General features: G+C 37.4%; 1 protein-coding gene across 2 annotated transcripts; it reads right to left on the bottom strand.

Moving 5' to 3' along the window:
• Positions 1 to 1,246: 1,246 nt before the first annotated feature.
• ARIA (ARM repeat protein interacting with ABF2) lies at positions 1,247 to 10,070 on the bottom strand. 2 transcript variants are annotated; one of them, XM_078579628.1, is made up of 19 exons: positions 9,774 to 10,067; positions 7,844 to 8,001; positions 7,468 to 7,640; positions 7,275 to 7,395; positions 7,125 to 7,199; positions 6,946 to 7,040; positions 5,380 to 5,455; positions 5,203 to 5,310; positions 3,482 to 3,610; positions 3,328 to 3,396; positions 3,152 to 3,211; positions 2,946 to 3,069; positions 2,722 to 2,864; positions 2,502 to 2,565; positions 2,326 to 2,405; positions 1,974 to 2,038; positions 1,762 to 1,879; positions 1,555 to 1,679; positions 1,247 to 1,470 (listed from the first exon to the last, which is right to left on the bottom strand). In XM_078579628.1, the coding sequence occupies exons 1-19, from the start codon at positions 9,997 to 9,999 to the stop codon at positions 1,398 to 1,400; spliced, it is 2,082 nt and encodes a 693-aa protein (XP_078435754.1). In that variant the 5' UTR covers positions 10,000 to 10,067; the 3' UTR covers positions 1,247 to 1,397. The 2 variants fall into 2 exon arrangements, with proteins under 2 accessions (XP_078435754.1, XP_078435755.1); XM_078579629.1 differs by lacking the exons at positions 1,247 to 1,470; positions 1,555 to 1,679; positions 1,762 to 1,879; positions 1,974 to 2,038 and adding an exon at positions 2,093 to 2,215 and having other exon boundaries at positions 9,774 to 10,070.
• Positions 10,071 to 14,142: the final 4,072 nt, after the last annotated feature.

Here is a 14,142-nt window from a genome sequence, read left to right as displayed (position 1 = left end):
ACGTCATAGTTGTCCAGCCTTATGTTATAACACAGCAAATAGAGTGTTCTTAGGAAACCCTAAGAATAGACATACTGTCCAGCCTGCTGGGATTGTAGTTTAATTGGTCAGAGCACCACCCTGTCAAGGCAGAAGATGCGGGTATGACCCCATAAATCTTTGAATTTCTGTCTGTATTGTTCCCGACGTTCTAGGTAGGCATCTTTATCTCTTTTTTAATATATATAGCAAAGAATTCTTGTTTTCTTCCATAGGGGATAATCTGATTCGGAAACTCCGAATCAGATTATCCCATATGGAAAAAACAAGAATTCTGAGTTTACGAATCTGATTAACCCATATGGAACAAAACAAGAATTCTTTGCTTTATATATATATATATATATATATATATATTATACGAGGGAATAATAGATTAAAGATAAACTTATTATATATAAAAAAACTTATTATATATTAAATGTATTATTAATTTATTTAATATATATAAATACCTGATTATCTAAAATCATTGTTTTCTGCCATAAGGGACAATAAGATTCGGAGTTTAATACTGAACTCCGAATCCTATTATCCCATATGGAAGAAAACAAAATTTTATGGTGTATATATTGAACTGAGGTATTAATATAGTAAAATTATTTGAAGTTATGATCATTAATGATATTTTCTCTTGATGCCGGATACCGGTTCCGATATCAGGATACCAGTTCCAATATCCGGATATCTGAATCCGATATCCGATATATGTCGCGTCCTTACCTATTCGGTATCCATCTTCGATATCCGTTTTCACCTATTGGGCCAGTATCTGATATCAGACACCGTCCTGTTCTTTTCTGGATAAAGGATATCAAATGTCCGATAATGGATATCGGACGGACAATCCATAATACCCGTATCTTGGTGTTCTCATGGTTCAATAAAATTAAGAGTACAGCATGCCTATGACAAATGAAAACATTAGAAAATGAAAAGTAAAATGTAAGTTGAAAGTACCATATTTTCTGAAAATCAATTGACCATGTTAAATGAGACATCCCCAACAAAAAAAGTACGGAATAACTTTTAGAAAAATAAACCTGAGAATAAGCATCAAATTTCCTTTTGAAGAACAAAGAATCATGATATTTCATTCAAAGATGATTTTCAAACGAGCACAGGTACCATTCAAAGATGATTTTCAAAAGAACACAGGAACAAAGAATTATGAAAATAAACCTGAGAATAAGCATCAAATTTCCTATTCAAGAACAAAGAATTATGATATTTCATTCAAAGATGATTTTCAAAAAAGCACAGGTACCATGTCTTACAGTAGATCTAAATGGAGAGAGATCAGATTTACAACAGTTGACGGAACCGGCAGTTAGCAGAAGAAAAAGGATTTTTGTCACCTAAGCAGGCTTCAGGACCTTGTTGAAATACTTGCGGACTTCCGGAATTATCCGCTGAATCAAATGAGAACACCTGCAACAGATCATGCCAAATTTTTTTTTCATCAAAATTCCCAAATTTAAATAAAACCGCCTTCGAAGAAACGATTCTACTCACCCGGGACGAGTGCTGAGCTTGCCGAACTGTTCAAGGATGAACAAAATGCATGTGGTTCGGAGCGACACAGCGTGGAAAGCCTCCGACAGCTCGTACATGCTTGACACGTTATCCAGATTCACATCCTTTAAGAAAGGAAAAAAAAAACTGATATGAATTTTTATTCTTAAATTAGTGTCTTTTAAGAAAATAAAATAAAAATAGGACCTGAGCAATGGAGTATTCGCAGAGGCGCTTAAGGCCTTCGAGGAGATACTGGTCAGCAGCACTGAGAAGGTCCTGGGCAATCTCCACGGACACCTCAACAGAACCCGTGTAAATGAAACTGCATTATATAAAATCAAGTATGAAAAAGGTACCATGATAACATAGCAAGAACTTTTGGTTTTAGTTGAAAAGTAAAAAATAATAATAATTACCTCATCATCAAGTAAAACACGTCCCACTTGATATTCGGAATTTCAATATCCCTGGCCTCTTTCTCCTGTGATTGGGTTTTCAAAGAAATCCAACAGAGGAAAGGATAAATAAAATTACAAGGAAGAATACATCAATCTTATACATTCAAACCTCAACCATATGCCTCAAGCACTAAACAATAAACCCCAATTTACATATTTAAAACCCTCCTGGGTTGCGTCCAGGGCATGACCGGATCGGTCTACGAGACAAAAATTCAGGTTGGTCACCCGGCACCATGTTTTTCGCCAATAAAAAAACACAAACCCTAACATTTAAACAAAAAATGCTTAATCAAAATATTATGCTCACCTTGTACCCGCCGTCAAACATTGCTCGGAAGGCATCCGATGAAGCAAGCAAAGCAATCCTGTGCGCATAAAAGCGTTTGCCTGAAAGAAACATAAAGCTCAGAAAATTTACATTGATTTCATGCTGGAAAACCGAAATAATTATTTAGAGTAATTCAAGGTAAGAAATTATTACACCTTCGACGAGAAAGGTCACATCGGAAAGCGTGAAATTATTCACATACTGCTCACCAAGATAAACCTGCATTGCAAGAACCAATTACTAAGAGCAGGAAAACCATTTCTTATCCAAAGAATCAAGTGTTTTGATTAATCCCGATTAACTATTAAAAATTTTAATGAGCTAAAGTCCTTCCAGAAAAAAAAAATTTCGATTCCGACATCATGTTAACTGAACCTGCGGCGTGGGAGACGGGGGCGCAGCATTATTCACAGGAGAGAAGGCCAGGGCTTTGGTGGCCAATTTGTAAAGAGCCATGGCGCCATCCTGCTGCTGTTTTGTATTATTCGATCCAAACAAGCCCAAAAGCAATTCAAGCCCTAACATCGACATCACGACACGAGTAAGATTTCAAGGCAGTCATTGCCAATATAAATAAATCAATCAAGGTAAAATACTACCATTGTTGTCAATGAATATTGCCCTCTGGTCATCGGGCTGGCAAAGATGAGCGAGACTAAGTGCAACTCGTCTCTGGACAGCCTTCTCAGAGATACGCATCAAATATAATAAATGCTTCAAAACCTAAATCATCATTAAGAATAATAAAAAGAATGATGATGATGCGACAGTGGACATAATAGATGAACGTCGACTAGAAACTTACTCTTCCCTGGATCTTATCCTCTAGCCTTTTTAGGGTTTTTGCGACGCAGTCTTTGGTAGCCTAAAAAAATGAGAAAAACACGAAAAAAATATCAATCAACTCAGAAAAAAGGGAAACTTGCGGTCAGAATCAAATAAAACTTTTATAAATATGATTCAGAAGATACAAAAGCTCACTTGGACAATAAACTCTCCCTCTTGCAGCTTTTGAACCCCACCAACCTTGATAAAACTGGAGACATTATCCTACAAGAACAAGACACTCTCAGCGAGGATGTTCCCCAAAACGTTAAATCCCCACACACACTTAAAAATAGAGATGTAATTTTACCTCGTTGTCTGCAAGACCATAAAGCGCAAAAGCAGCATTATGCTGAAGGGAACCATTTTTCGAGTCAAGAAGCTTTAAAAGAGGAACCAAACCACCGTTGTAAGCAATACCAGCTTGGCTGTGCACATCCTACGTTAAATTAGGACAGAAATCAGAAGGCATCCAAGTCTCTCAATAATTCGCAAGAAACAGTTGACATAACCCAATCCTCTCTCTCCCGAGCATCTTCCATTCTTTTGCCCGACTTTTTTATGCAAGACATGTATGATACGCATTGAATAAGAACTTATCAAACGAAGAAGAGGAAAGTTCAAGTTCATAATGCCACACATGCGGACTGATCCACACGTGTGGGAGTTTGAAATAACGCGGGAAAGGCGATTCGAAAAAGGAGCTACTAGTGGGGTATAAATAAGAAGGAGAGGGGGGAGAAGAGAACGGAAAAATGGAGTCATAGAAGCTGCTCGTCGGAGATCCTCCCCGAAGCCTTGGTTGTCGTCCGATCCGGCCGACACCACTACCTCAACTACAAGTCTTCTACGTCCTCTCTACGGTGTTCTTGGATTGTATCTCTTACTTCATGAAGCCTTGAATCTTTATCTTGTTCTCGTTGGATCTTTGGTTTATCGACTATCTTGTGGATGTTCATAAGATCTGCGATTCTATATTGTTAGATTGACGGTATTCTAACAATGTCCCTCGTAGGAATGGGAAATTTGGTGTTCGTTGACGAATAAACACTCGCTGGGTGTGGTTCGCGCACGTGTTTGTGTCCGAATTACATGCTCATGTCCATGCTTGTTCAACAAACAAAGGAACAAATTAAACTTCCAACCTTAGTTGGAGAGGGGAGAGTCGAGAAAAAACGTTTTTGCCAAAGAATTTATGTTTTCATTCAATGCTACATTGGCGATCTGACAAACCAGTTCATGTTTGTATCAAAATACATGATCATGTTTGTTTGTGTTTGTGAACGAACAAACTTAACCTCCCATCCCCAGTCCCTTGTCAGCAAGAGGCCCATTCTGGTGGTTCTACATGATTCCTTTCTTTTTTCTGTGTTTCCCCACCCTTCTCGTATTCACTCTTTTTTTACTTGAATGGGCCTAACGAATAAATGGCCAACTCCGACTTCTTAGCAGGTCATTTAAAACCTCTCTCAAACCTCATCACCCATACTCAGGGAAGGAGACAGGGAATGAAAGAATACTGCATAAGCGTTAAGAATTCACGGTTTAAATACCGTGAACCCACACCCATTTACATGATGTCCGACGAGGGATATTGAGATACAGAAATAAAAAAAGAAAGGAAATCACAGAAAACAGAAAACAATAGTCCTATGGTCGACTTATCGTGTGCCCACTTATGGAGTCCTCAATTAATGCTTTTCTTAATGGGCTTTGGTTCAGACCTGTAAACTGGTATTTAGGGCAGCACTTAACGAGAATAAATCAGATATCTCTTTTGAAAATCTTAGACGTCTGGTGGAATAGATTTGAGGCCCCGGAAAAAGCATATCTTTGCCCAAATTTGGGGTCAAGTTTTGACAACCCACGGTCAAATGGTTCCACGAAGAAATATAAAAGTGTTATGTTCAATCTAGGTATCCAGAAGCCGGGGAACTTGAAATTCTTGAAATTCAGTCTTTTTAAATGCTTCTCAAGAATTCACATACTGGCAGAATATTGTACTAAAAGAGGGATAGAGCGATGAATGACCTGAGCCAACCTCCCAAGTGCAAAGGCTGACATCTCCTTGCGTTGAACGTCGGATGAATGAAGCATATCAATCAGAGGGCGCACAGCTCCTCGTTGAACAATATGCACCTGCAAGATAATATTGGAGGAATTACGCAATAAAAAATTCCGTCACTAATATCAAGGACAGAACACTACCTTACAGTCTGAATCAGTCGCAGCAAATTGTCCAAGCAGCAAAGCCGCCTCCCGCTGACTTTCTGTGCAGCATGAACTGTATAGATGAATGATTAAGACATGCATCAAAAACCACGTAACTTTGCTTTCGTACACCACGTCAGAACTTTGATCACAGTAACCGCACGTTAGAAGTAAAAAAAATCGGAAAAAAGAGAAATTCAAGAATAGGGACGAATGGTCAGCCTAGGAGCGAACTATGCGCTTTTTTTATTTCTTTTATTTAAGTTGGCTGTATTTAGTATATTTGCGTAAGTGCCTTTACCAGAATCACGTGTAAGGGTCTTTCTAATAGACCCAGAAAGGACCACTCAATAAGAGTAGCCCACATGATAATCCTACATAATTGTTTAGGGGATACTTAGGGATGACCTGAAAGTCCATTGTTTTGTCTACCTCGTCAGCTAGGGTTTCGGCAGGTGGTGCCGACAGAACCAGCAAAAGTGACGCCAGCTGCTGACACAAATCAGTCAGACTAACCATAACTAAGCATCTGAATTTATTTTAGGTAGAAGAAATAGAAGAGCCATTTGACAACATAACCTTGAAAAACTACTGCCCAAACATTCGAACATAACCTTTCAATATTTGATATGACATAGCCGGCGGCAATAAAAATGATGACGTCCCAAACACAAACCTTGCTTCAGAAAGGTCTTTGAGACTTCTACTTCGGAACAAAGTTCTACCAGGCTGATCGACCAGACTAACAAAACTGTATCAGAACTGAAGCCAACCATCGACATTTTATGGTTATACAATCGAAGCTCGGACAGACTTCAAAGAGAACCTTTCCACAATTGAGCAAATACTAATATTTTGCAAAATTATTTCTAGATTCATAGCGTTCTGAGTATTAATCAGTTGAATTTTCTTTGAGCATCTCTTTATAAAGCTTTTCAATTTTCTAATCCTTATCAGCACAATGTCTTCTAAAGTTTACTACTTAAACCCAGAGTTAAAACATATTTTTTTGGCCTCTTAAAACTCAACCAACCACCAGCATTTCGAGACAACCAAAAATTATATTAGGTGATTAAAAGTAAAATTAACTGCAACATATTATACGATACATGCTTTCCTATGATATTGTTTTTCCATCACGGCATAGATGAGCCAATTCCTCAAGTGTCGGTTACCCCTCGGGTTGGATGCGGTGTCTGAATTATGGGTCATCAAAAAGAACAATTTCGTTACATTTTAATTCACATCGCCAGGTTTCCCAGTGATGTCACTATCATTCATGGGACCATGCACACAGAGCCATGAAACCTTTTTCCGAAAACTGATGAAACTAGATATATGTGACAGAACAAGACTGATGAAACTAGATGAATGTAAAAACAAACATTGTTGACATCAAACTTCTACACAAAGAATCCAGATATGGGTCAAACGGATTAGTAAATAAAACATCTGAAAGTATCGAATGAATGGAGCGATTCCAGAAATAAGGAGAATATCGAAGATGAGTAACACCCTTGATCTGAAATATGACACTTGCAGATACAGTTTTTGGGTGCTTACCTCAGCAACCCGATAACAGGCTGTAAAGCTCCAGCTAGGAGGACCTCCTTCTTGATAGTCGGTGATGAATGAACCAAATTTCCGATAACACCAACCTAAGACCGACCAACGTTTGGGAAGTAAGAGATAGAAATTTACAGCTAGAAAGAGTGACTTATTCACAAGCGTGAACCACCCACCGCCTCATAATGAATGGCAGGGTCTTCAGAGCAGAGCATGAGAATCAAGGTTGGAAGTGCATTGCAATCCACTATCTGTCTAACATGAAGAACAAAAGTAAGTAATTCATCTAGAATCAGTTTATTTATCTCTTAGACTCATGCCTAAACCTGATTTTTGTTCTCGTCATTCTTGAATGCCAGAGTTCTTAGGGCTCCAGCAGCTGCTCTTTGGACCTTTAAATCTGCGAATTCCAGAAGTTCAACAAGAGGAGGAATTCCGCCTTGGATTCTGAAACGAAAAAATATATAAATCACATATCTGTGCCACAAGTTCTAATAAAGCGCCACTGAGTTAAATTACCTGACTGCACTTTTGATACTGCTATTCTCATGGGCAAGATTAGTAATAGCATCGGCAGCCCTCCGTATCACACTGGTAACAGCCCGCGAAGGTGGGAAAAGTTGATGCGTTTTTAACAGGTCCACGAGGTGTGGAAGTGCACCAGCATCCACGATCAATTGTTGATGTTCTGGCTGAAATATAAATATCAGAAAATAATATTAAGGTTTTAGAGACGAAATTATATAAGAAGAGAAAGAGAAACCAATAACGATGAACAGTTTCTAAAAGCCTTTTAGCAGGAGTTAACTCCATATTGATTCATCATCTCAAGGACATTAAAAGTGTAAGGACGAAGTAGAAGTCGGAGATAAAAGTAGATAAAGAGATTTCTTACCTTGACGGCAAGCAGACCAAGAGCAAAAGCACTCAATTTCTCGACCTCAAGCTCGCAAGCACGGATAAAATCTCTTTCAACGTCCAAATAAGGGGTCTGCAGATGCCTCACCAGCGCCGGCACAGCCCCACCATCCACAATCGTGTTCACTACCTCCTCTACAAAAAAAAATGAATCCCCCAAAACTTTTAACTCTTTTCATGGGAAACCATTTAGCAGGAAAAAATGGTTTAACTCAACATATGGCAGTAAGAAGTACACTAACTTGGTCATAAAATTTATGTTCTTAGCGGAACAATACAGAAAACAATCAGAAGTTACGCATGACGATAAAATCTCCAACACTTTTAAATCCTTTCATTGCAGATGATTTATTACCAAAAACTAAGAACCTCGACACAAGGTATTGACAAGGAAATAACAGCAACTTGGCCATTAAATTGATGTTCATAATGGAACAATACATAAAAAAATCAGTTTTGAACCTCTTCATAGAAAATTAATCATTAACAAAAGGAAATAACAACTTGGTCAGACAATTATTTTCGTAACGGAAGAATACTTACCATCAGACATTACCCTCACCGATCAAAGCTCCCACACTTTTCAAAACTTTCATCGCAAAACATTTACTGGCAAAAACTTAAAAACTCGAAATAAGGCAGTAAAAAGAAAGCAACAGTAACTGGGCCATACAATTGTTGTCCATAACGGAAAAAACTTAAAACAATCAGACATTACACTCACTTATCAAAGCTCCAACAGTTTTAAGACCTTTGATAACGAATCTTTTATTAGCAAAAAGGAAGTAACTGTCACTCGGTCATGAAATTCCCGTTCATAACGGAACAATACATCAAACAATCAGACATTACCCATACCGATAAACCCTTAACAGTTTTAAATCCTTTACCAGAAAATCATTTATTAGTAAAAACTCAGAAACTCCATGCAGAAAAAAAGGAAATACGGTAACTCGGCCATACAATTTTCCTTCATAACGGACCGATACATAAAACAATCAAGCATTACTCTTTGCGATAAGACCTCCAAAACTTTTAAATCTTCACATATGAAATCAAAAAAAACAAATAGCAGTGACTCGGCCATACAATTTCCGTTCATAACGGACCAATACATAAAACAATCAAACATTACTCTTAGCGATAAAAACTCCAAAACTTTGAAATCTGCACTCACCAAATCGAAAAGAAAAATAAAAATAACTCGACCACACAGTTGCAGTTCATACCGCAAAAATAAATAAAAGAATGAACCATGGCTCTTAGCGACAAAAGCTGCAAAACTTTGAAATCCGCACTCATCAAATCAAAAAATAAATAACAGTAATTCGGCCATACAATTGCCGTTCATAACGAAACAACATATAAAACAAACATACATTACTCTTAGCGATAAAAAACTCCAAAACTTTGAAATCCGCTCTCACCAAATTGAAAAAAAAATAACAATAACTCGACCGCACAATTCCAGTTCATAACGCAAAAATAAATAAAACAATCAAACATGACTCCTAGCGAGAAAAGCTCCAAGACCTTTAAATCCTCACATACCGAATCAAAAAATAATTAAAAATAACTCGACCACATAATTGCAGTTCATAACGCAAAAATAAATAAAACAATCAAACATTAATCTTAGCGACAAAAGCTCCAAAACTTTGAAATCCGCACTCATCAAATCAAAAAATAAATGACAGTAACTCGGCCATACAATTGCCGTTCATAACGAACCAACACATAAAACAATCAAACATTACTCTTGGCGATAAATACTCCAAAACCTTCAAAACCTCACATACCAAATCAAGAAATAAATAACAAAAACTCGGCCAAACAATTCCCGTCCATAATGCAACAATACATAACACACCCGGCCATAACCCCGACAGATCAAGACAAAACCTCACCGTTCTTGGCGAGTTCGGCGAGGATTTGAGCGGCGCGCTTGGCAGCCGACCGATCCGGCTCGATCCACGCCGTGGCCGAATTGAGGATCTCGACCTGATTCCTCACCTCGCGCTCCAGCGCCTTCTCGGATTCTTCCCCCTCCCCCTTCGCCGGCACCGCCCCCTCTTCCAGCTTCCTCTTCTGGCCCTTCCTCACCTGTGATTGATGCTCTTGCTCATGATCCATCGGCGATCGGAGATCCGCGACGACGACGGCTCCCTCGGAGAAGAAACCCCTCCTCGAACACCCCTCCTTATTGTACTGTCTTGTTCATCAGAACGAGCGGAGGTAACCGTATCTCCTACCATACCGCCACGTGCCGGTTCCGATCTAACGGGAAAATCGGCACTATAGTCCCGACTTTCGAAGACGGAGACGGTATCGTCTGTTTGACCGCCACGTGGCGGTCTCCCTGGGCGGGAAACTCGCCAAATTACATACTTGGTCCTTCATTTTTAACCGCGCAAGTAATTTAAATTGGTAAAGTAGGCCCCCCCAGTTCCCCCCCCCCCCCCCCAAGCGTTCAACCCAATTTTTTGTCAACCGGTTTAATCTAATTTTCTACCATTTTTTATAGGGTTAATAGCACGAAATATCCTAAACTTTTTCAAACATCTGAGATATAACCTAAACTTTTTTTTTTGGCACGGTATATCCCAAACTCTCTAAGTCGACACCGACATATCCCGGTAATGACATGGAATCCATCGTGGCTGCCACGATGGATTCCACGTCATAACGGGGATTCCACCTGCCAGGTGCTTTCCGACAAGAGAGAGAGAGAGGCATTCTAGCGAGAGAGAGAGAGAGAGAGATGCATTCTAGAGAGAGAAAGAGAGGCATTCTAGAGAGGGAGAATGGGAGAGAGAGGTAGAGAGAAGAGAAGAAGAGAAGAAGAGAACGAGCAGGGAAATGAGAGAAAACTCACAGAATCGGACATGAGAGCATGGTCGGGGTCGTCGATGATGGGCGAGAGCATGCCGTCGTAGTCAAGCAACAAGGCCACTCTTTTCCCCTTGGCTTTCTCCGCGATTTGCTCGGTCGGGTCTCTCTAGAAAGCCTCACTCTCCCTTTCTCTCTCTCTCTAGAATGCCTCTCTTTCTCTCTCTAGAATGCCATATTTCTCTCTCTAGAATACCTCTCTTTCTCTTTCTATAACGCCTCCCTTTCTCTTTCTAGAATGCCTCTCTCCCTTTCTCTCTCTAGAATGCCTCTCTCTCTAGAATGCCTCTCTTTCTCTCTCTAGAACGCCTCTCTATCCTTCTTTCTCTCTCTCTAGAATGCCTCCCTCTCTTATCTGAAAACACCTGGGAGGTGGAATCCCCGTTATGACATCGAATCCATCGCGGCTGCCATGTAGATTCAGACAGGTCAAAATCTGGCCAGAAATCCACCTGGCAGCCACGATGGATTCCACGTCATCACCGCAATATGTCGGCGTCAACTTAGAGAGTTTGGGATATACCATGCAAAAAAAAAAGTTTAGGTTATATCTCAGATTTTTTAAAAAGTTTAGGATATTTCGTGCTATTGACCCTTTTTTATATTTACATGTCAACCTATCTATCTCTCTACGTATATTATAGTATAACCGTCTACCTCTGTCTATCTGTTTACCTAGCTATATGTAGGTAGAATTTTATATATGTATTTTTTATTTATTATATTATATATTTATATTTATATCTGACTTTATAGCTACCTATCTCTAGGATTTTATATATATTTTATATGTATGATATTATATGTTTTTATATTTACATGTCAACCTATTTATCTCTCCACGTATATTGTAGAATATTCGTCTATCTCTATCTATCTGTCTACCTAGCTATATGTACGTAGCGTTTTATATGTATTTCATACGTATTATATTATATCCTTTTTATATTTACATGTCAACCTATCTATCTCTCTACATATATTATAGTAGATTCGTCTATCTCTATCTATCTGTCTGCCTAGCTATATGCAGGCAGCATTATATATATTTTATATGTATAACATTATATATTTATATCTCTATCAGACTTTCTAGCTTCCTATCTCTAGCATTTTATATATATTTTATATGTATTATATTATATCTTTTTATATTTACATGTCAATCTATCTATCTCTCTACGTATATTATAGTATATTCGTCTACCTCTATCTACCTGTTTACCTAACTATATGTAGGTAGAATTTTATATATGTATTTTTTATTTATTATATTATATATTTATATTTATATCTGACTTTATAGCTACCTATCTCTAGCATTTTATATATATTTTATATGTATGATATTATATGTTTTTTATATTTACATGTCAGCCTATTTATCACTCCACGTATATTATATTATATTCGTCTATCTCGATCTATCTGTCTACCTAGCTATACGTACGTAGCATTTTATATGTATTTCATACGTATTATATTATATCCTTTTTATATTTACATGTCAACCTATCTATCTCTCTACATATATTATAGTAGATTCGTCTATCTCTATCTATCTGTCTGCCTAGCTATACGTAGGCAGCATTATATATATATTTTATATGTATCACATTATATATTTATATCTCTATCAGACTTTCTAGCTTCCTATCTCTAGCATTTTATATATATTTTATATGTATTATATTATATCCTTTTTCTATTTACATGTTAACCTATCTATCTCTCTACGTATATTATAGTATATTCGTCTACCTCTATCTATCCGTTTACCTAACTATATGCAGGTAGCATTATATATATATTATGTACTACATTATATCTTTATGTCTCCACCAGACTTTATAGCTACCGATCTCTAGCATTTTATATATATTTTATATGTATGATATTATATGTTTTTTATATTTACAGGTCAACCTATCTATCTCTCTACATATATTATAGTATATTCGTCTATCACTATTTATCTGTCTACCTAGCTATACGTAGGTAGCATTTTATATATAGTTTATATGTAGTATATTATATCTTTACATCTCTATCAGACTTTCTAGCTACCTATCTCTAGAATTTTACGTGTATTATATCATATCTTTTTTATATTTCCACGTCAACCTATTTATCTCTCTACATATATTATAATATTTTCGTCTATCTCTATGTATCTGTCTACCTTTCTATATGTATGCAGAATTTTATATATATTTATGTGTATTATAGTTCTATCTCTAGACATTATTTTATCTCTCTCCTTACAAATAAAATATTATATTTGTGTCTATCCATCTATTTGTCTACCTAGCAATCTCTACACATCACATCATTGTCAATCTGTATACCTAATGTTAAGGATTAATGCACTAACCATGGGCCTAAGGCCATGTAATTGTAATAGAACTGTTAGGATATTTAATAAAAGAACTAATGACCTTAGGATGCTGCTAATGGCCCTCTGCATGGCCCATTAGAAGCCCAGTAATGGCCCACTAAGGGCTCATTACACGCCCACTATGGGCCCACTAAGGGCCCACTGAATATCAGGCCCAATCAGGGCCTGATATATTCTGGGCCTGTTCTGGACAGGCCCAGCCTCCAACGGCTAGTTTTTTAACTAGCCGTTGGACCCTCCAACGGTCACTTTTCAAAAGTAACCGTTGGAGGGTTACTTGTTTAACAAGTAAGGAATTACTTGTTAAACAAGTAACTCTGTCTGAAAGGGCTTTTTGCCCTGGATTAATTCTGTATATAAGGGGAACTATGATGCAGTAATAGACATCTTTTCTTGCCCCAATCTTGTGCACTCTCTCTCTCTACTTTCTCTCTCCTCGGATTACCATTATCACACCTAACAATGTCTACACATCATTCTATCTCTCCACCACTACATTTATTATATCGTACAAGTCTATCTCTTACAATATGAACACCTAACAATCTCTACACATCATTTTACCTCTCCATCTCTCTGCATATACTATACTACATCTGTTTATCTGTACGAATGTCTACCTAGCTATATATTTGCATCATTTTATGGCTCTCTCTCTCTGCAAATGTGATATAACATTTATATGATTATTTCAATTAGCATATCTCATTGTTATTTATATATTTGAAAGATCTATATGCTCTCCTGTCTTTCTCTCTCTACACATAGGAGTAAACATTATTTAATTATATATTTCTGACTATATTTTGGTGCATCTGAGATCTCTCATTAAAAATATAGTATAATCCTATGTATCTAAATATTTTTTTGTTTACCCGATACATTTATATTTGCAAATATTTGAATAACCCAGAATGTACACGTGGAGGAGAGAGAATAAGAGAGAGAGAGAGATGAGCTCTGATTATTTTTGTAAAAGAACAAGAATA

The sequence above is a fragment of the Wolffia australiana genome, chromosome 8 (genome assembly GCF_029677425.1).
Source record: "Wolffia australiana isolate 7733 chromosome 8, ASM2967742v1".
Lineage (NCBI taxonomy): Eukaryota > Viridiplantae > Streptophyta > Magnoliopsida > Alismatales > Araceae > Wolffia > Wolffia australiana.
The sequence above is the reverse complement of the archived record's forward strand: the minus strand, read 5'-3'. Positions and strand labels throughout refer to the sequence as shown.